This window comes from Bombus pascuorum, chromosome 6 (assembly GCF_905332965.1).
Source record: "Bombus pascuorum chromosome 6, iyBomPasc1.1, whole genome shotgun sequence".
Lineage (NCBI taxonomy): Eukaryota > Metazoa > Arthropoda > Insecta > Hymenoptera > Apidae > Bombus > Bombus pascuorum.
The window spans coordinates 11570973-11592679 of record NC_083493.1 but is presented as its reverse complement, the minus strand read 5'-3'; the positions used below and the strand labels follow the sequence as shown (position 1 = coordinate 11592679).

Genomic DNA, 21707 nt, shown 5'->3' with positions numbered 1-21707 from the left:
AATGTTGTATTGACACAGGATGTTTGGAAGCGGGTTTAAGCGGGTAGCCATTCCTCAAATATTGGGCCGAGCGAAGGATTCACGGAGTTAAGGATTCAACTTGTGGCGCCGTAGAGAGAGAGAGAGAGAGAGAGAGAGAGAGAGAGAGAGAGAGAGAGAGACAAAGAGGCAGAGAGATTATTCTAACTCGTATAAACGAGAGGATACTTCGCAAACGTGTGCGAACGTACGTGCATTACGTGCTAACAGATACTTCGATATTTACCCGTAGGTTGAAGCAACAACGCGAGCGCGCGCACTTGTGTCATGGGAAAGGTCATTTAAAAATGTTAGCTCTCTCGGCAGGTTAGCACAAGGCAATATTAGCAGAATAGAATTGTCGTTACCTCATATAAACGAGACAGATTGGCGGTTATTTCATCGGTGAGTTAATCTCGAGGATGATAAGGCTCGATGAGACGCTTTCACGTTACCTCATCATCGAGGATAAGTAAAATCGTTCCAAATATGTAGAAAGCCGGTAGGCCGTAGGCCAAGTTGCCAGTCTCTTTCTGAAAACTCTCTCATGGATCTCTTTGTTTTCGTTTGAGGAAAAATGGGGCAATATTATTGCAATTAGTTAAAGACCTTTGGTAATTAAACAGAACGAACGGGAAAAGGAGGTCGACAGTCACACGGTCCGTCGTATCTGTCAAAGTAGATTGCAGACGTTTTCGTAGCAATCAACTCCGGTAAAGGTTGGCTCACACCTTTCCCGATGCTAATTGTTTATGATCCACAAGTGTAAACAGCCGTGTTCTCCTTTATACGAGAAAGCTTGCTTCAGTCCCGCGATTTTTACGTGTCAATGACATCGTGTACTACCATTGAAAGCCAGCCGTGTCTGTAGCGTCTGATACGTTTCAACGATACCCGTTCTAATCGAGCGTCAAAGCAGAACGTTAAAGGAGAACCACGCGATCGATTAATCGGAACAAACGATCCGTCGTTTAATGAATTACAACTCGAACACGAACCACTCTACCTTACCAAGGCGAGACGTTATGTCACGAAACGAGGTTGCTGATCTTGAGAACGGACCAGGAGGCTTAGGCGACGCTGAATTCTCGCGATCCCGCGTTGCATATTACACCCGACGATTATAACAGACAGGAATCATTGCACGTGACGTGTAGCGTTACATAACCAGACCGGGCTATGTGCATATTGGTTGAAAAGGCTTACGTGTACACATTCTAGCCCGAAGAGCTTGGATTAACGAATTGACGCCTGAAACTTTCCTTTCCTTATAAGACAAACCAGAGAAAACGGAGTCGGCGGTGCTTAAATTAAGGTCCCTTCTCGCCATTAGACGTAAAAGGAGACTCTAGTTCCCGTTTAGTTCTATAACATCCCGTGCAGGATTACTCCCAGTCGGTTATTCAATCCGTTGGCAAATATTTTCTATCTCCATATCCATGACGTTGATTTAACGCTAGAACTACTAACCTGTATTGTGTTATCTAAACATATTTTACATAAACATAGTTCCGATTGAAGTCGTACGATAGGGAATATTAATTTTTGTATATGTTTAGTAATCGCAAAAAAGATAAAAGATCTGAAAAATGATATTATTTCAGGGAGATGGAACAATCCTAGCGTTAAATAAGACACCGATATTGACTCAACGTGTCACGTTTTTTATGAACGAAGATCCATCATCTATGGATCTTACCTACAAATGTCGCTCTAGGATCATATTAGAGCGTTGAAAATTATAGTCCATCGTGACACAGATTCCATGCATAACTGTAGTTCCAAACAATTAATTTCTAGTGGCCACTTCTCTGGCCGCAGCGAATGCATCGTGCGCATCGAAGCAGCACGAATAATATATCCAACAAAATAAAAGAACCCCGGTTAGACCGGAATTCGCCGATACGAATACAAATATACCACGACTCGGTTATAACAACGAATTAAAACGATGTTTTCGATGCTCGTTAAAATCGGGCAAAACCCCGATAAGTTTAGACTTTCACCAGGAAAAAAAACTCGTCGTGGTTCGGTGAAAATACCGATAGAAACAATCGTCTGATAGCAAAACGAGAAACAAACACGGATAACGATAGAAAGCGTTATGGCGGGCAGTGGATTTGCGGTTTTGCGGAAAACCTTGCGAGCTAGTCCGCGGAATAAATCGGCTGTAATTTTGTGACCTGTCGGTGAAACTCTGTGCACGAATCTTTGTGTCTGTCACGGACAATTCAATGAAATCACTCTGATAGCCGGAAAACGGTCCAACTACGTTTATTTCACCTTCGTTCGTCCAGTAATTTGCCAATCTGTGATGGGACGCGACGTTTCCAATGGTTCGCGTCGATTTAGAAAGCGCCGTAAACTCGATGGTCGACTGCGAGCAAAATGACTGCAATTAACGCGACTGGGCTTCGCATCGATCGTGCCACGTATCTCTCCAGCGCTTAAAATCCAACGAAACCAATTGCAAGACAGGAATTTTTTGTTTGTTCGTCTAATTTATCGGAGCTGTTCGAACGAGAAACATCGATAGAAAATTATTCGATTTCCAATGGATACGTTTAATGCTCGTCCAATGATAAACGATATTATCATCCTTAAGTTGGAAAGTCGAATGTGTATGTTCCACCTGTACTCTGTCGTCTCGGATTATCGCGCGGCATATGCTTTAAGAAAGCGTAGGTAGGCCGTATTTAAACGAAAGTGACCGTGTGCTTGACGGTAATACAAATTACGGTCGAGATTGTATTCTAATAAATCGAAGGTTTCTACGAGTCGTCACGATTATCGATTAAAAGATCATCGGTTGATCGATGCCGGAGAAAGTTGTTCGTGGAACAAAATCAAAGTTAATCGACAGCTTGGATTGATTTGATAAAGATAATGGAAGTCACGGCTACGTTGTACTCCAATTAGGTGAACGGTGCAAGGTCGATAACCAGTGGCTAAACATCGAACTTTGTTGCCGCTAATGGGTGTCACTGACCCGCTGACACACTCTTCCAAGTGCACGCGCGTTTCTTGCTCGCTCGCGTGTTTCTCCGCGGATACTTTTATAGTAGACCAGCGTATGTCAACGACCGTGCGTCTGTCGATCCGTATTCCGATAGCTACTGCTGCAAAAAGGGAAAAACTCAAAGCCAAGAAGAATCGGGTTGAAGGATTTATTGGCCCCCTGGTCCCATCGATCAGGCGAGACCGAGGTCGATTTTATCTGTATTTATGCTCGATACGTATGACCGTTCCTGATATAATAAAAGTAAATACGTGGGTGTCCAGTTCGGCCATCCGAGATTTATGGCTTTTGACAAGGATATCTCTCTTACCGGTCATCTATCTTCCGCGGTAGTCAAAACAGAATGCACGAGGTTCTACTTTCACAGGGAACCAGGCGAGTCTCGTCGCGTAATCGCCATTCTGACACTGCACCCGAGGATTCTTGTGTTTAATTATTCGCCGCGTAATAAAAATAAAAATTAACGAACAGATACGATCACGGTACGTCGTAACGCGTTACTTTCCATCACGTGAAAGCGAATCTTCTGTTTCATAAGTCGAAAAAAAGCGAGTGGATACCGACACGGAAGAATCAATGTTCGCGTTACAACGTGACTGATTCTATTCGTAAGAACGGATCAACCGCGGAGTACATCGCTCAAACAGGAAAGTTAACGAGAAACGCGTGGAAAAAGCGGCAATTTTTGTCGGGTCACGAGTTACATTTCAGATTCGTTTCCTAACAAGCAAAGGGAAATCGTTCGATCCTGCCCGCATTTTAATTGAAACATATACGGGTTTTCACTCGATTATTTCACGCTGTTCGAAAAAGCGTCGAGAATTTTGCAAACGTTGCCTCATCGTTGCCTTTCCTTCGCAATACGTTCGACCTCGTATACGCTTCGAACGCGTAAATTCTTTTGCCCGATGAAAAATGTCGTTCCCGGAACGCGGAACGAGACAACAAAAGTAACTCTGTTAACGAGCCACGAGTTGCACCCTTTGAAAAGTTACTCGAACCGCGCGGATACGCTTTTCGCATAACAAGCACAAATTGCTGAACAACGAAGAAGCTCGAAGCTAACGAGGAAATATTTGCCTCGCTCCGGAATACATTTGCATTTTATGAAGTTTCGAGGAGTCGGAGAAGCGAGGCGCCGTTCAGACTCGACCTGTGAAAATTATCAACCGACCTAGCCTAGGTATTCCCGTTAGACACGCAGCAAGAAATAATTTACCATTCTATCGGCATTGTGCCGCATTAAATGCCATAATCGGGTGCCTAGAGACGAACTGAAAACTTTACGGCTGTCAGATGATCACCGTTACCGTTCACCGCAAACATGGCAACGAGCATTGTGTTTCTCTTCGTCCGTATCTTTCGACGTTTACTCCTTTTCCTTTGCAGCTACGAGGACGAGCACGACGACGACGACGACGAAAAAAAACACTTAACGAGGTCCGTAAATCGTTCGCGTTCCAAAAGAATAGCGGAAACAAAGCGCGATCCGTAACATTCCTCTTTCACTTACCGCAGAGAGAGTCTCCAGGTTCTTTGATCGATACGTCGCATCATTTATCATGATTGAACGTTGGACGTGTTTGAAACGGTCGATCATGGCGTCGATCCTTTTTCATCTTGCATTCCTCTCTTTCTTTTTATTTAATGTGAAAGATAAACGTCGATAACAATGAATAAATCATGCTCCTCCTTATCCAGACTATGAACTCGATTAAATCGTTCGTTAAAGGTGGATGTTAAGTTTCGTTCAGACTGTGCCTGTTCTCTCCGATCGTTAAAGTCACCGATAGGAACAATGATCCAGTGAACTTTAAAGAGATCGGCCCGCCATCGTACTTTTCCGCGTAGCCGTTCTTTTCCTCGACCGGTGCGAAGGGCATATCCAATAAATGAGAATATCGGAAATATCTCAAGGCCAGTACCGGCCGTTCAATATAGAGTTAATTGCAAATAAAAGAACGCGGAGGGAACTTGATTACAGTAATTCCGTTCTTTGATCACCGATATCCGGTTTATCGACTTCGCCAACCGTCTGAGGCGCTATATAATTTTTCACTCACCTCGAGGACGATTAGCAAAAAGGACGGATAGAGAAATCGTTCTGAAGATGTTAGAACAGCTGTATAATCGAAACTCTTTGATATCGATACAACGCGGTAATGTTAACCCATTACATACTAAATACCGGGCCGTGTTTCAGCGCACTATCCAGAATGCTAATTACTAAGTAATGAATTCGGAAAATCTGAAATAAAATAATAACGGATATTAATGATTTTATATGATGTCTTCTTATTGAACTGCATTACCAAGACGGGTTTTGACTTTTAAATAAATGATTCTGATCATAGCAGAACAAAATTACGTTTGCAATACAGATGCGGTACGTAATTGGTTAATACAGATCGTTTTCTCGTGAAAATCGAATAAACTGAAAAAGCAGGATTCATCGAAAAAGTCACAGAATATCTTTAGCATTATCTGAGGGGAAAACGATTAATCGTCTCGCTATATCCAAGGCGTAATATCGTAGAATCAAAGTTGAAAATAGCGCGAGTAGATCAACGACCGCGAACGGGAGGATAGATCGATCAAAGGCGCGGATTCTCGAGATCGAATGGAACGAGATCGGTGGCGCGTGAAGGGAAGAAACATGAAACACGCCCGATTCCGAAGCGTTGCCCTTTTCCTCTCTCTGTTGATCTATCTGTGCTTGTTGCACACGATCTCGATTCGTGTTCCTCGAGGCTCTTCGGCTTGAGCGTAGTTAAAGCGGCAATTCGGCCGTAACGAAAATGAATTTTACTCTGCTCGAAATTGTGACGCGACGCGTGATCCACGATAACAGAGCCAGTTGTGCTTGAGACAGCATAAACGAGTGCAATTTCGCGTCGTGTACACTTAACGATATCAATTACGCTGTTCCTTGGACGACGCACGGATGTCGACGACGTGCGATCAACGAATACAATGCGATAACTTTGAAATTTGTTGTTCACAGTTTCTTAGCGATTTATTACCGCGATTCTCGCAGTTTCTTAGTAAAGCGAAGCTTTATAGATCGCAAGAAACGAACGTTTTTTTTATGGCCAAGATAAAAGGTAAATACGTTTTAAATATACATACAAGGAGCTTGTTGCTCGACTGCGTACATCAGGCGTAGCAATACGGTAAAATAAGATGGATAATTTATTCCCTCGATTAATTTTGCTTTAACATGATGTTCGTCTGCTACTCTTTTTAAAGTTTCTCGAACGCGCTCCACACCGTGACGAAACAGGAACCAGAAAAACCTGTAATCGCGACTTTTCTGAAATACAAGTTCGCCTGATCTTGCCATTAATCGCGGTATACGCCGTTCATTACACGGCTGCGTGTATTCCTACATGAACGGGCTACGATCGTATTCACCAAGAGCGAGCTCGAAGGAAAATTCTTGTAATCGAGGTAGCCCATTGCGCTACGCGAAACGTCAATTAGGAAACCAGTTGGTTTCCTCGTTATTACCGGGAATCGGTTAATCGTTATTATTCCGTCCCTCCAGCAACGTTTATCTCGTTCTTTACGTAATAGGCCACTTCATTCACAAAACCGTTTCGCGAGTCAACGAAAGATTCGTTTGAAAACACCGATATCGGCTTTCATTGTCAGTTTACGAGCAATTCCACGTTACACAGAACTTTTGTAGGACGACTCTACGATACTTTAATACTCCGTCGATCGATTCGACGTGCTACGATTCAGCTTCGTAGAAGCAACTGTTACAACTGTTTCTTTTCGTTGCCAATGGAAAATTCGCAGTATCGAAAGAATTTACCGTTCCTCCGAGTCGTAAATATTAATCGTATTGCCTTTGTAGCTTGGTCGGACTAAAATTAATATTTCAACCTGACCCGAACGTTTCTGCGGCTCGATGTTTACGATCGACCTGCGACTTCGAGGCACAGTTTTTCACGATCTCCTTGAAACCCAGATAAAATGGAAAGTATCGTGTGGCTGTGGACGCTCGCTCGTGACCCAACGTCTTCTACGAGCGATCTAGCAGGAGGCGAGGAACGAGACACGAGAGGACAAGAATACTCGTCAGGGCGTGTCTTTTCCGTGTTCTCTGCAACTTCTATCGACTTTCTCTACATTGTTTGCGCGCTGGACGTTCCAGGCGTCCCTTCGAACCGCGTGCACAGACCAACACGAAAGCACGAGCTGGCGCAATTATGCGAGAAACTCGTGTCACGAATCGGAAGAAAAAAAGACGAGTGAAAATGTACTGAACGCGAGTCAATAATTGCGCGCATCGTCCGATCGATTGCGCGCGCCACGTTCTCACCGGAGGTACACAATAAAGAGAACAATAAAGTCTGCTCGGGCTTGGGAAGGGCATCATGAACATACTCGTGTCTTTCCTCTTCTTTTCTTTTCTTCTCTTTTTTTTTTCCTTTCGAACCTCGCGCGCACATCGCCGTAGCTTTCTCCGTGTCGAACGATGAACTTAACCCAGAATCGACGGTCCCTTCGCGCGTCTCATAATTATCATAAAGCGTGAATAGAATCCCGAGCCGATAATTCGAGGGTCCTGTTATCTCACTACGTGCACATATGTGCGAACGATCGGTATTCAAGCGCGCGTCTGTCGAGCATTGTAGTGGTACCGATGATACAACTGCTCGATATGAGTGACTCGTTGAATCATAATCCGGAAAATCGGACTTTTTACAACGATAACTTACGTCAAGCGAATCACGAAGATTTCTCGAATATCGAAACTTCGTACGAGGTTGCCACACGAGGTTGTTAGCGTAACACCGTGGCTTATTAAGAAACGAAATAATTTCGTGGAAAGGCGTAACGTTAATTATTATTGTACAATGTTCTCTGCTTTCCCTCCAAAAACAGTTAAACACGTTAACCAGCCTGAGGAACTTCTTCCTCGTTTTTCGTCCTTTCGTTACTCGTTACCTCGTCGCGAAGGAAACCGATTATCATAAAATATGAACCGAATGCGGGATTCGACGCGAAGTAAACGCGCGGTAATGGCCGTGCACGAGAGCTCTCGTTGACGAGCTGCTACTCTCAGACAGTAGCAGCTACCAGTACTAGCGTTGGAAGGTGTGGAGGAAAGTTCGTGACAGTCGTAACACTTTCGTGGTTGGATCGTTAAGTAGCGATATCGACGACAATAACGGTATGCCCGAGTATATCGATGGCCTGGCCTCTTGTCGCGGGAACCTCCTTGAGAATCTACGCGCGTCCATTGTCCTCGAGATTACATAAGAGATTACGTTCCTCGCGGTCTTGAAACTTTTCAACGACCTCTACTCAGTTTCTAGATCGCTCGCGGGATGCTCTTTATCGCGTCATCGACGCGTCTTATCGATATCGGACCATGAAAGGATTAATGAAACCATTGTTAACAATGTACTAACTCCGTAGATAGAATCTCGACAGCTTTGAGCTTTTCTTTTCCCTATCATCTCACCTTCTCCACTCCACGTTGCATTTCCATGCATATAAATCACTGGTTACGGTTATCGGAGCAGCACTTTTTGTGTCCGCTCGATCCTTTTCAGGTCGGCTTAACATTTGTGCCGTCTTGACCGGACGATAGAAATACGGAGCAGTCGAACAAAAGCAGCAAGGGTTGAAGGGATCGTCAGGTGAACGCATTTTGGAGAGATGCTCAGAAACGAGGGCATAGAGGCGCGTTTACCGAGCTGTCGAGAAGTGGAGGCAAGCATCGGAGGGAGTTGTTGAAAACCTACGGCAGCGTGACTGTTTTCCGACGCGTTTGAAAGAGCGGGTCTTTAATAAAAGCAGCTACGACTTCCTTAAGAACGTCGCGAGGAACACGTTAAAAATGCGTTAACAGCTTGTAACGAGTACCTACCTTTCGTGTCAGTGATCCCACCGGCCGAGAAATCTCGTGGATCTTAGTAGGTGTCGTTGACAGGTATTTCACCTTGCCGCCCCAGGGGGTAGAGCTCCTCTTCTTTGTAGTACTTTTCCCTTATCTAGCGGATCGCCGATCAGATCGGAGACTGGTCTTTCAAGATCGAACTCGACACGATATCACGCCGAGTCGCCAACGTCTCGTTGCTTCAGTATATATATGCACGCCTCTTATTACCGTCCAATAAGGAAATTTGTAATTTTCCGATAATTGCGAGCGCAAGGTGCACCCATTGCCGAGGCAAAATGGTAATCACGTCGTAAATAGTCGCATGTAAATTGACTCGGATAGGAAGCATTGGTCTTCGCCGGTTGGCGTTTTGTGTAGAGCGTAGTCTGCCCGAAATGATATCCTCTAAAAAGAGGAAAGCAAAAGCCCTGCAGGTTCGTAGGAAAGTGCAGACGATGGAATTCTCTTTCGCCTTCGGTAACGTTCAAGAAGAGCAAAAAGGAAGGGAGCAAGAACGAGTACAAGGTGGAATAAAGATAGAAGAGAAAGAAGACGAGCTCTCCAGCTAGCTGGAGTAGTTTTAAACTAGTGTCTCGTTCTTTCTAATGACTGTCATTTACCTGGTGTCATTCTCGTGTTCCGCTGCATCCGACAACCTACGACGTCCCTTCATACTGCACGTAATCTTTTCAATGTCCGAGACAAGACGGATTCCCGGCGTCATTAGGGAGCATAAAGTGTCTTTCTTTCCTTGTTTCATCCGCCTGCCCCACCCTGCTTCTCCTTTCTATCTTTCGTCTTTTTCGTCGTCTGCGGTGGAATTTGCTTCGACTCCTCCGCTTCGTCGTTCCTTCCTCGACGATTGCGCAGGCCAATAGTGCGCCAGGTGTGGTCATTAATTTCACAGGAGACTGTGGAAAAAGACCGCGAGATCCGAACAAAGATTGTTTCGAGTCGGACTGCGCGGCTCTCCGACCGCCGACTGAAACGAGCATTTTTGCAGGACAATTATTCGCGAAGGTGAGCCGCGTCGTTGACACAGAATTGCTGTAATTCCTCTTTCCAGACCGTGCACAAATTTTCCGGCCGTTTTACCGTCCGTCCCCAAGGAGGAAAACGTTCGTCCGCGATTTTAATTCTCCTTCCTGCGAATCTGGCTAAATGTTACGAAATATTTCATATTTCTGTAACGCATACGGTAACCCAAATGCAGCTACTAAAAACGCATATTATACAATTATACGTATTTGTGAAAAATACAATTCCTCTATATCGAACCGCTATGAATATAGAACGTTTCTCAAATTTTTATTCCGAGCGATAAGCACAAACTAAACGAAAACTTAGTTTCATGCTCAAATTTTAAAGTCAAACTTATCCGCCAATTTCTAAGATTCTTCTTGAATAATTGCGAATTTCCCGGAGATATATAGGAACGTACAAACACGTAGGATATTCTATTACCGGTGGTAATTACCTGGATAGCAGTAAAATCCAGAGGAGACGGAAATCAATGGAAAGCGTTTAAACCACTACCATCCTCGCCATCCCCGTAAGCTATCCCAGACGCGCGACGCGACTACCACAGATATGCAACCAATACCGGGTATATTATATTCGATGGTGCACATGTCTATTCCGTAGACACCAAACATATTCAACGTTTTCTTTTTGGATTTTTTAACGGTATACAAAGGCGTGCTAGTAGATCGACAATAACGAAACGCATAAGTTACTTTACTTCGCGAAATAAATACGGGAAAATACCCTTAACGGATGGCTAGAGTAAAACGATGCCCTTTATACAGTTTCAGTCTCAACGACTAACTGTTCCTTCTGTCTCACCACTCCCATTGTATCCTCGGGCCAAGAAACGTTTCTGTCCGTGATGTGTCGCGTTTCCGATTGCGTTTTGTGACTACTAACGTATATGCAAATTCGTATTTTTGCGAATACAACCAAAGAAACGGTACAAAAGGAAGAATCTGAAAGCAAGTATTATACCAAATACACGCTACCTATATTTTTCCACTTTTAGCGCGCTCTATTACCTTTTGTATCTTTAAATTTCACATCCGCGCTATACTCGTGACGTATCGACATATCTCAACATCGCTAGATACGACTAAGATTTTTTAGTGAGTTGCGAATAGTCGCCGGTTATTAACGAGAGGGACTCTGGTCTCGTGTGATTTCGCCGAGCGTGGAACGCATAGGAATAATACCGAGAAAGTAATGTTGCTCGCTTTACGTAACGAAAAAGACGAGACTCGTTAACGCGGTTAAATTCAGGATAAAATTATATCGCGGGTAAAGTGTACTCGTGAATTCATTCGGCTAAATGAATCGCGCTCCACTTTCCGTCCGAGCTGCTGATACGATTCACCGAACAATACGTGTAATGACGGTGACTCGTAATTCGATTCGTGCCACCGAATCCACTTTCTTTTTTCAGCATTTTGTACTTCGTTAATTATCGTGCAATTAAATCCAATGCCAAATAACATCGATCAGACGAGATTGAGTTTTAATTGGTTTTCGCAGGTCGGGTGGTGCATCCGGCACAGGTAGTGCTGGGATGGTACCATCGACCGGTGGAGGTCCTGGAAATCCAACAGGAGGCGGCAGGATGGCCGTCATCGGTGTGACTAGGAATGTCAGGCTGAGACGGCGTGGAGCATCTGGATTTGGTTTCTCTCTCCGTGGTGGCAGAGAGTATGCAGCCGGATTTTACGTGAGCGACGTGCAACCTGGCAGCGAAGCTCACAGAAATGGATTAAGGGTAATGAAGTCACAAATTGTAGTTATACCTTTGTAATTGCTATCAGTACATTGAAAATGATTATGTAAATTCAAATTTTTATGCACGTAATTGAAGGAACGGAACCAAGGCGGAGATTTATTTCAGCCATTAAATATTATAATTACTATATCTTGAATGTTTTACGTATTTCTGCATATTATGTGCATTGTTGCGATTTATGGTGTTTCATAAATGCACAAACATCCACGTGCACCTACCGTACCAAAAATTTAGGATCTGTTTGCTGGTTGTACCTACATTTTATCCCTCACTAATTTCATTAATCGTTTAAGTTTAAGTTTATTAATTTTTAACCGTTTAATTCGTCGATTGTTAAATATCCATTGGAAATTAACATCGACGATATCGATAGTTGTAAATTTCCTTTACGACAGATTCTTTATTGAAGGTTACTTCGAGATAAACTAGTTCTAAAAGAAACTGTTTTCTACTCAAGTTTTTAGACGTGACGAACTTTTTTCAGTTTTTTTTTTAATTCTCCGGGGGAAACACGTAGCGATTTCAAATTTTTGCCTGGTGGTATAGCTATTCGTATAACATTTGTCAAGAGATACGAATCGATTCCGTAATTACGAAACTACGGTTTCTGCTCTATTTCGTTAATCGTGTATTCTACTTTTCGTTTCACTATGTTTTTTTACTTTCAGGTCGGTGATCAGATCATAAGGGTGAACGGGTATCCGGTTGAGGACGCAGTCCATCAGGAAGTGGCACTTCTGGCAAAAAACCAGCAAGTGCTCGTTCTCAAGATTCGAAGTAATTACTCGCATTCTTTTCCTCTTTTTTCTATTTTTAATTCTCTCAACTCCAGAATACACGCGAACAACTTATACTGATTGCTCGTATTTTATTGTTTCAGGCGTGGGAATGATACCTGTGAAAGAGTAAGTACTGATCGCTCATTAAAAATTCTGCAAGGCTCTCGCGTTAGTCCGCGGAGTGTTTCCTTGTTATAAAAGTACTTTATGATTCGCAAAGCAACCCGAACGATCCGGTCACCTGGCACATGGTGCAGCAGCAACAGCAGCAGCTACAGTACAACGAAACTGGTTTGGGTGCCGTTCCGAGCACCGAAGTCAGGATTCGAATTCTCGTCGGCGAGAAGGGTCGCCTCGGGTGTGGTGTTTGCAGAGGCATCGTGCCAGGCCTCACAGTTCAGGTTAATTATACATAGTTTCTCGCTGACATTTGATAGTAATTTCGTAACTCTCCAGTGTTTAATTTCAATTACTTTCAATTTCGACTTAGATGGCGATAGTAAAATTGATCTTGTTCGGTCAAATTACCGTGGATACGGAATAGCGCGATATAACAGAGGATCGAGAATTAATCGAATAAAATTCATTTAGGGCACCAGAGACGATGGGCCAGCTAGAGCAGCGGGCTTGAAAGCCGGCGACATTATAATTTGGTGCAACGGCCAGCGTCTCACCGATCTTCCGTTTGAAAGAGCCATCGAGGTAATGAGAAGCTCCGCCGTTCTCGACCTCATAGTGCAACGACCCACGCCGAATCACCTTTACGACTGCCCTGAACCATTATGGACCCGTGGCTCAAGCGGTTACGATTCTGAAACGTCGAGTATGGCTGCAGCCAGCCCACAGCCGCAGAATCCTTCTTACTCGCCGCAGCACCATCACGACCCTAGAATGCATCATCGATACCCTCGCGATGACGTTTGCAACCGAAATGGAAGGTTAGTAAGACGAAATGGTATTTATGAAAAACTCGAACACTCAAAAGTCTATATAATATGCAAAAATATACAAAATATGTAAAGTAAAGCGATCGTCTCGTTAACATTTAGTAAGCGAAAGAAATCTCTATGTAAATTTCGTTCCTGCAATGCAAACATCTATGGTCTACTTATGTCATTTTATTTCTGTAACGTTAGGTAATTGATTGCGTACATTACAAAACCAAAACAAATAGGCAAAGTAATATATACAGAATCAGAAATTTGTTTCACTTTCCCGGCTAATCAAGATAAATGCCTTGCAATGGTAAAGAAGTGTCTGTAATTAGTTACGTGCATAACTCTGATGTAACGTTTAAACGACCATATTGTAACACGATTATTATGCCATAGCCTGAACCGTTGTACGTAATTACAATTAACAAGGACCAGCTAAACTGTTCTTTGCCATAGAATCGGCCTAGATACAGTAGCTCGCGCGGTTTATGGCATTGGATAGGTATCTCTTTCTCTCTCTCTCTCTCTCACTCGCTACCGACCATTATCATGTGGCATCGACGAATTTGCACCAAGGAGAAAGTCGCTCTATTAATAGGACATTCGATGATAACGATCGCAGCACCGGAGAACAGGACGAATTCCTGACCGCCTCATAAACGTTCATCCTGTTCTTAACCCTCGTTCCTTTGCGTCTTACTTCCTCACGATGTTGTATAATTGGAATTAGAAAGTAGTACCGTTTGATGCAAAAATTATTGGTAACACGTGACCGTGAATATTGCAGGATCTGTTGCCCGCTTGCTCTGTCCACCAGCAGCTGCAGCTCCGCGGAATGGGCTCACGTGGATCAGGTACGAATTCTTATTCAAAAAATAGATCGTAATCTTTATGAAAACTTTAAAAGTGCTGAAGAGTGATAATCGAGACGCAAAGCAATGATGATTGATTGATTCGCAGGCTCAGGAATGGTCTCGAAGACCAAATAACACCACGGTGATCCGTATCAATCAGAGCCAGAATCAAAACCACAGGTTCGTAGGTGCACCAGGTCGTCCGAACTCGCGTGGTAATTACGAAGATGATATCGATAACGAGCCTCTGTACGATCCTGTGGCGCCAAGAATCGATTACGAAGTCCACGATTTTGACGCTAATCCGAGAGACGAAGCGAATCGTCGTTTGGCTTATCGAAGGGACAATATGCGGCAACAGGACGTCATTTACGATGGTCCAGCCGATGATATGCCTCCCTATCATGGATCCAAAGTGAGTTACTCTTGTGTTAATAGGTATTGTTCTTCTAATATCTAGCGCTCGTTGTTTGATAATTAACGAGTATTCGATCAGCGCTTTCTACCTCCGAGTCTTCTCATAATCATCGCGATTATCTTGATCGAATTAACGTAATGATCAGTGTACAGTAGTCTAGAGCCATCGACGCGGCTTAATTAAAAAGAGAAACGGTCGTAGAGTTACGATGATTGTACGTTCGAACGTTGTACTGAGAGGTCTCTTGTTAAACTTTTGTCACAGGAAAATGGCACACAGGACGGAGATAGGAAAACGATAACGACCGTGGAGATCCACCAAACTGTATGCCCACCAGCGCCGCCGCCACCTCTTCCTTATAAATGGTCCGGAGGTGCGTTAAAATAATTTCAGAAAATACACGTAAGATCTATCGATACAACACATATGGTAAATCGTCATTTTTCTGTCGTTAGAAAATTCCTGAAGCAAAAGTGTCATTAATACACGCGGTTTCTCGTTTCGATCTCGTACCGAAGATACTCTTAAAACGTTAAAAGTGTTTTTCTTGCTTGAAACAAAGGCGAGATTATGACATAAAAAAGTCAAGGATCGCAGTAGCGTCAAACGCTAACACTTTCTAAATAAGAAACAGCATTCTAAATTATTAAGATCCTTTCGTAATACCTCGCAATACTTCGGACTTTAACAACGTGTGTTAAAGTCAACTTCTAAAACGCGTATCATAAAGTAACGTGAAATGCGTTTCTATCCTTACAGACACGAAGCCAATGAACGCGAAGGGTATGCAAATGGGTAGCACAATGTCTATGGGCAGTACAGGCTCGACGGAAACGGAGTCGAGCCTCGAGTCTTCCTGCAGCAAGGACTCCGCTTCGACTTCTTCGTCCTTATCGACGTCCTCCTGCGAGCCACCGTCGACAGTTTCGTTCGGCTCGATCACTGCCACCTCGACCGGGACCAATAAAACCAATGACACCGCGGCCACCGCGGCCACCGCAACGCCCCGCAATTGCGCCACAAGGACATCGCCGATAGCCTGCACCGATCTAAGCACTGCCATCACTCAGGAATTGCAGAGGCGGGCGCAGCAGGTAGGAGAGCCGCGACTTTTCCTCTTCGCGAAACCTATACACCGCTTGGATCGCATTACCTGCTTGTTTATGCGCATTACCGGGCGTGTTACCGGAATTTGGATTTTTATATCGACCGATTCTCCGTGGAGATTCTTTGAATTTTTCTCGTCCTCGAAGTCTTTGTGGCGAGAGTGGCGCCTATCTGGCGCGGCAATATTTTTGTTGTTTCAATTGGAATTTAGATCACCGCTCAATGCTGGTATTATTTTATAAACGTGGCATTTTTCTTGCGATCGATAACTCATATTGCATGCACGATCTTATCGGATCGAAGATTAATATGATTATGCCAAACAGGTAACAATAAAGAATAAAAAAGTCTGATTATTTCACGATTATAAATTTCGATATAAAGTAAGTAAATAATTCATGCTTAGTAAATAATTTACTTTTGTCATGTAGCAACGAAAATTTTATTAATCAACAAGCTATATTATATGGAAATTTATATTTGTGTCTCTATTTTAGCATGGGTAATTGTCTTTTACACTTTGCGATATCTCGTGCGTCATCTGCAAAGATAACTCTTCCCAATAGATAAGATTTTGGTTCTTTCAACATGGTTCATTTCCATGGTTCATTTCCATGGTGGTGATAAAAGTAACATTAGTAAGGTTTTATTCATCATAAGGGACGTTTTATTCCTTGGTCAACCGAATTACGCATATAGATTCCTTATCGTTGACAAATCGCTTATCACTCGTCTTGTCTAACTCGATCGAGACTTCCTCACAGTGTGACTAATTCTAAGTCGATTGAATATCACGTCATGAAATATCGATTACCGATGTTATATTAATACGTGATCGTGATGCATAAGCGCATTTAATGCATCGTCTCTTTCAGAGGAACATGAACAACGCCGCGAAGATGGAAGCAGGAAAGGAGAAAACTGCGGAGCCGCGGAAGCCACAAAACCCGGAAGCTCTGAGGGCGCAAGAACAGAAAGTTACGCACGATAAGGTAGTCAATATTTGTGATCTTACACAAACTGCGATAAGAGCAATGTTCTGTTAATCTTTGTTTAATTTTTCCTAAATCTACATGTCGTAGCATAATATAACATAAACGTCGAAATTGGTTCAAGTGTACGATCCAAGACAATAGAATTCCGATGCATTCAACGATCTTTTACTGCGCGACTTTTGAACTTTAACTAGACTCCGTCGAATTGCAGGATACCATTGCATTCATAACGTCGCTATACTCGTAAGTTGAGTATTCGTATCACGCGTTCACTTGCCTCATGCGAGAGCCTGATTCTCGTATCACGAACACCCACACGATCCCTTCCGTGGCATCCTAACGCTTGTCAGTTACACTTAACACGCGAAAAGTTCATTCACTCGCTACGTTGTAAAACGTTGAAATTGAAATTGATGTCTCGTTCGATGGATTAACGATTTAATCTCGTAAAAATCTAATCGGTGTTAGATCGGCGATGAAAACGAAACGATTCGACGAAGAATTGTTTTTCTTGTTAGATAAAGGAGAAACGCTCGTTAATAGATGCATAAAAAACAAAAGGAGCGATTAATGCGCCGTGCAGATACTGAAAAGAGTTTGTACGTCGATAACGAGTAGAGAGCCAGCCTAATTAAAAATTACCGCGCGATGTTGCAAACGATCGAACTTTCGTAGATGAGCGTTCGAACGACGATTCACAGGCGCGCAGTTCGCTCGTACACGTTTCGCGAGTTCAGTTTGCGACCGAACGCGCATTGAGCGCGCCGTAAATTTTACCGTGTGACCTCTTTGTTCTTGATCGATTAAGTTCGGTGCTTAATCTCCGGTCAGAGGAATAATATTAATAATAAAGCAACAGTAAAGACGCGATAACACACGTATTAAATTGTTTACAGCTAATGGAGGAGTTCAAGCGTGCCCATCGAAAGATGTTCAACAGCGCTCAGCAAAAAGTTCATTTCTCTGATCAGGCGCCGGAGCAGGTAAGAAAGTGATAAGCTTATCTCTGCGGTATCTGAACGATCTACTTACATACTTGAATACGTGATTTTCCTTGATTTATCTAATAACCTCGTAATATTTGTGTGAACGTGACTGTTTTTTTTTCTTCTTATTACGATAATTAGAATATATCTTATAGCAACATCTACTATACCTTAGTTACATACTTTTTCGAACGATTTCGTTTCTAATATTATTAATTGAATGGCAAAAGAAGATTGAAGATAATTAAGTGACCGGTGTAAAAGAAGTAAAAGTAGAAGAAAAATTGTATAGATGGAGAAATTTCTTTTTTATTAAAGTTTCTATTATAATCGTACGCGTAATGCACGCCGTTCAAGTACAACGTTTAGTACTTTCACCGTTTCCTTTCTTCGACGAGGAAGACGTTACAGCTTCTGATTACACGAAAAGACTTCAAGCCTAGAATAAAATTTCTCGGTTGCGATCGCGAACTAATCAAAGGAAGGGGGAGCAGGGGGGACGATACTCCTCATACGTATCGCACGATGGAAAGAGCGGAACTAAGGATATACACGTATGCGGTTAATTAAAAATCTTATTAGCCACTCTTGGAAATGAATGCGATGGAAACGTATGTATCTCGACGATATACTTATAATACGCTGCTTGGCAACCGAGTGTGGAAATTAAATATTGATACAAAAAGAAGTTTGGAGAAAAATACGCGGAACAAAGCAAATAACGTGGTTTCGGTGCATATTCTTCCAATTCTCGAGGCGATACGCTATACCGTGCTCTCTTGCGTCGTTTTTAATTACACAACCTTCTTCCCGAAGATCTGCCAAAGTAAATAGATAACGAGTCTCAAGATTACGAAGACTTCGCAGCCAGTCATTGTCTGCACGAGTCTCGAAACACATTGAACGTGTGTGCAGCGCAATACGCTCAGCTGCACCTGAATTTATGTACAAGCTGCGTTTATTAACTGTTATACACTCGCGTATCGTTCGAACTGACGACCGGCGGCGATATAGAGACCGATCTTCCTCTCTTACAGTCACGTAAGTCTCACCGTTCTGTTCTCAGTCCGGCTGAATCTGCCGCGCGATACGAACACTGGATCCGTACTAGTCGTTTCGCGGCCGGGCAATACTAAATCACGCCCTTAATTGAATCGCGGTTAGCTAATTAAGCCTGACAACTGATTACGATACGATAGAAGTATTCGTGCGGGGGAAGCAGCTAATGCTTTCTAAATCGGCTCTGTTCTCTCTAACGATTCCGCTAATTAACGATCTACTAATCGAGCGATCATCGATTGTCCTCTACAACAATTTCGCCGTAGAAAGACTCGAGTGAATTATTTCTACCTGGCGACGTTCGGCGCTTCCTAGAAACGCGTGAATTATCGTAGAATCGATGACTCATTACATAATCGACTTATCGGTGGGTGATTGGTGCTGTTAAACGGACGTTCGACGGTAGCGGAACAGTCGATCGTTGGTGGCCGGCTCGTTCGAACACAAGTGGACGCGATCGTCTGTCGCAAGGATTTTTCCTTATGTTGGTCGACGTGTTGCACGTTGATTTCCTTCGAATTGCAACGTGTAAAATAATAGAGCTTACATAAGAGCGCGAGTTACGCTCGTGACTGTTTTCAACCGACTCGAATCGTGGCGTGCGATTGGTTTCAAGGTGGCCACTGCGGAACACCGCGAAATGCGGTTCGTTTGTGATTAACGAAAAAGCGGTGCCGCATTTGGCGTTCGCCGCAGCCGGTAATTCGCGTAGACGCGTGTAATTCGCGAAAAGTACCGACGACGACGACAACGAAGATTAGTTCTCGTCGCGACCTCGAGTTCCACGACCGTGTGCGAGTGCTCTCCGAAAGGCTGTTCGTTAACGAGTCGGAAGTGATTTACAAAAAGACGGTTGAAATTGAACCGTTATGCGCCGCTACTGCGGCTGTTGCTACTAGCGAAGGAAAGTTAATCGAAGGAAAAATGCTAGGCTTTTGAAACCGAAGACATGAACGGTTTGCTGAGCAACGGTGAACGGAGGAGTCGCGTGTTGGTTACTATTACGCCTTACAATGTTAGTTATCAAGTTTATCTGACCGATTAGCATTGAATCTACATTTTTGAACGGAGAATCGTCTAGAATACCTAAAGTGTAAAAAGTTAAATATATACGTTCATAATCTTAACTAAATTCCGAAACAACCTTCGGTAGATTGAATAGATTAAAACATAGTATCTATAAAATTAAATATGTATCGTTCGTTTTGTTTTTGTGCTATATAAATTCCTAACTTTATCATTGCTTATCCTAATCTCATTAAACTGTCACCAGGAGCAAGAAAAAAGGGTATTGAACACGTCGACAGTGCCGACAAACAATATACCGCCGGCACCTCCAGCACCTCCAGCACCTCCGGCACCTCCGGCACCTCCGGCGCCTGTAGCTCCTCCAGCACCACCGGCTCCACCGCCGCTTCCGCTTCTTTCGAAGACCAAAAGCGCCGAGGATTCCGTGGAGATGCAAAGCATAGAGTCATTTAAGTTGAAAGAGGCTCCAAACCCAGTGATTCCAAAGCCACCGCCAACTTACTTCCCCATACAAAATAATTCTACGGTCACGTCGAACGGAAGTCCTCGACACGGTACCGGAAACAAGCCACAAGTAAATGGAAAGGAGACGTCGCCGAGTCCCGTGCCGGAAATGACAAAAGCAGCCGTGTCTCCGGCAGCTGCAAACGCACCGAACTTGAAACCAGCCCCTGGAAAAGTCGCCATTAGGATAGGCGCCTACGAAGGGGAAGCTAAACAACCGTCTAAGCTCGACTTCCTGTCGCAGCAGTCTCGATCAGATAGAAACGGCACGGATGAATTGGCAAATGGACCAGTGGTGTCGAGATTGCAGAACGAATTGGCTGCAACGTTACAAAGATCGAACTTAAGAAGAAAGACTGACGGGGTGAGTGGAATTTTTGTTTTATCAATTTCGAAAGGTAAACGAAGGTCGAAACATGTAATTATGTAATGTCATTATGTCGTTTGGCTGATAAGCGCGATGCTTAGTATAGATAGCCATTTAAGTAACCAAGCACAAAACAACAGACGATAAAGGTATAAATTACGCTAATTACGCGTTTGACGTTAACAGATGTGATTACAAAGCGACGAAGAACACGTTAAAGAAACGTGAAATCGAACAAACGTCGTAACAACAATTGTTTGTTTTGTTTCAGGAGGCACAGCCAAGTATCAAGCCGATCCCCGAAAACACAGTAGTATCCAACAACGAGACAACGAACTCGGAACCGGGAAAGTTGCCACAAAGCAACGTCGAGAAGCTCGCGTCCGCTCTCAACAACAAAGTCACCATCAAAGTGAACCCCGAACATAATAATCGATAAAAAGTTAGCTTCCGTTCATAAAAGAAAAAAGCAAAAAAAAAAAAAGAAAAAAAGTCGAAACGAACCGTTTTAGGAGTCCACCATGTACCTCTGCCACTTTGTACATTTTTGCACGCTCTTTGAACTTACATCGACTTTTTATTCTAGATGAAAAAGCGCTCCCCCTATTGGTGAGCTTCTTTTTTACGTCTTTTACCTGTATGTCTTTTTTTATATGTTATTTATTATCGTATTATAGCGTCTAAGGAATAAGAAACGGCTAAAGTACCCTTAATTAACCGAAATGACAGGCGCCGCGACACCTTTTACCACGTAGGCCCGAGTCTTTAAACAGAGTTCCCTCCGTCGCCGACTAATGTACAGGTCGTGAGACTCGATGGAGCCGTCGAACTGAAAAATAAAGACGATAATACCTAATGGAACTAGATCGTTTCTATACTTTTTTTCCCCTAGTAAAATAATCCTACTACTATACAAAAATGATAAAAACAGTAAA

General features: G+C 43.3%; 1 protein-coding gene across 1 annotated transcript in view; it reads left to right on the top strand.

Moving 5' to 3' along the window:
- LOC132907974 (uncharacterized) overlaps window positions 1-21633 on the top strand; it is a 37645-nt gene extending 16012 nt beyond the window's left edge. The window contains exons 2-14 of the mRNA XM_060961448.1: window positions 11481-11718; window positions 12408-12516; window positions 12620-12644; window positions 12739-12919; window positions 13110-13456; window positions 14241-14307; window positions 14414-14722; window positions 14990-15098; window positions 15485-15819; window positions 16708-16824; window positions 17724-17810; window positions 20146-20769; window positions 21044-21633. Of these exons, the coding sequence (XP_060817431.1) occupies window positions 11481-11718; window positions 12408-12516; window positions 12620-12644; window positions 12739-12919; window positions 13110-13456; window positions 14241-14307; window positions 14414-14722; window positions 14990-15098; window positions 15485-15819; window positions 16708-16824; window positions 17724-17810; window positions 20146-20769; window positions 21044-21211 (2716 nt within the window). The 3' untranslated portion in view covers window positions 21212-21633. The remainder of the gene's footprint in view (window positions 1-11480; window positions 11719-12407; window positions 12517-12619; window positions 12645-12738; window positions 12920-13109; window positions 13457-14240; window positions 14308-14413; window positions 14723-14989; window positions 15099-15484; window positions 15820-16707; window positions 16825-17723; window positions 17811-20145; window positions 20770-21043) is intronic.
- Window positions 21634-21707: the final 74 nt, after the last annotated feature.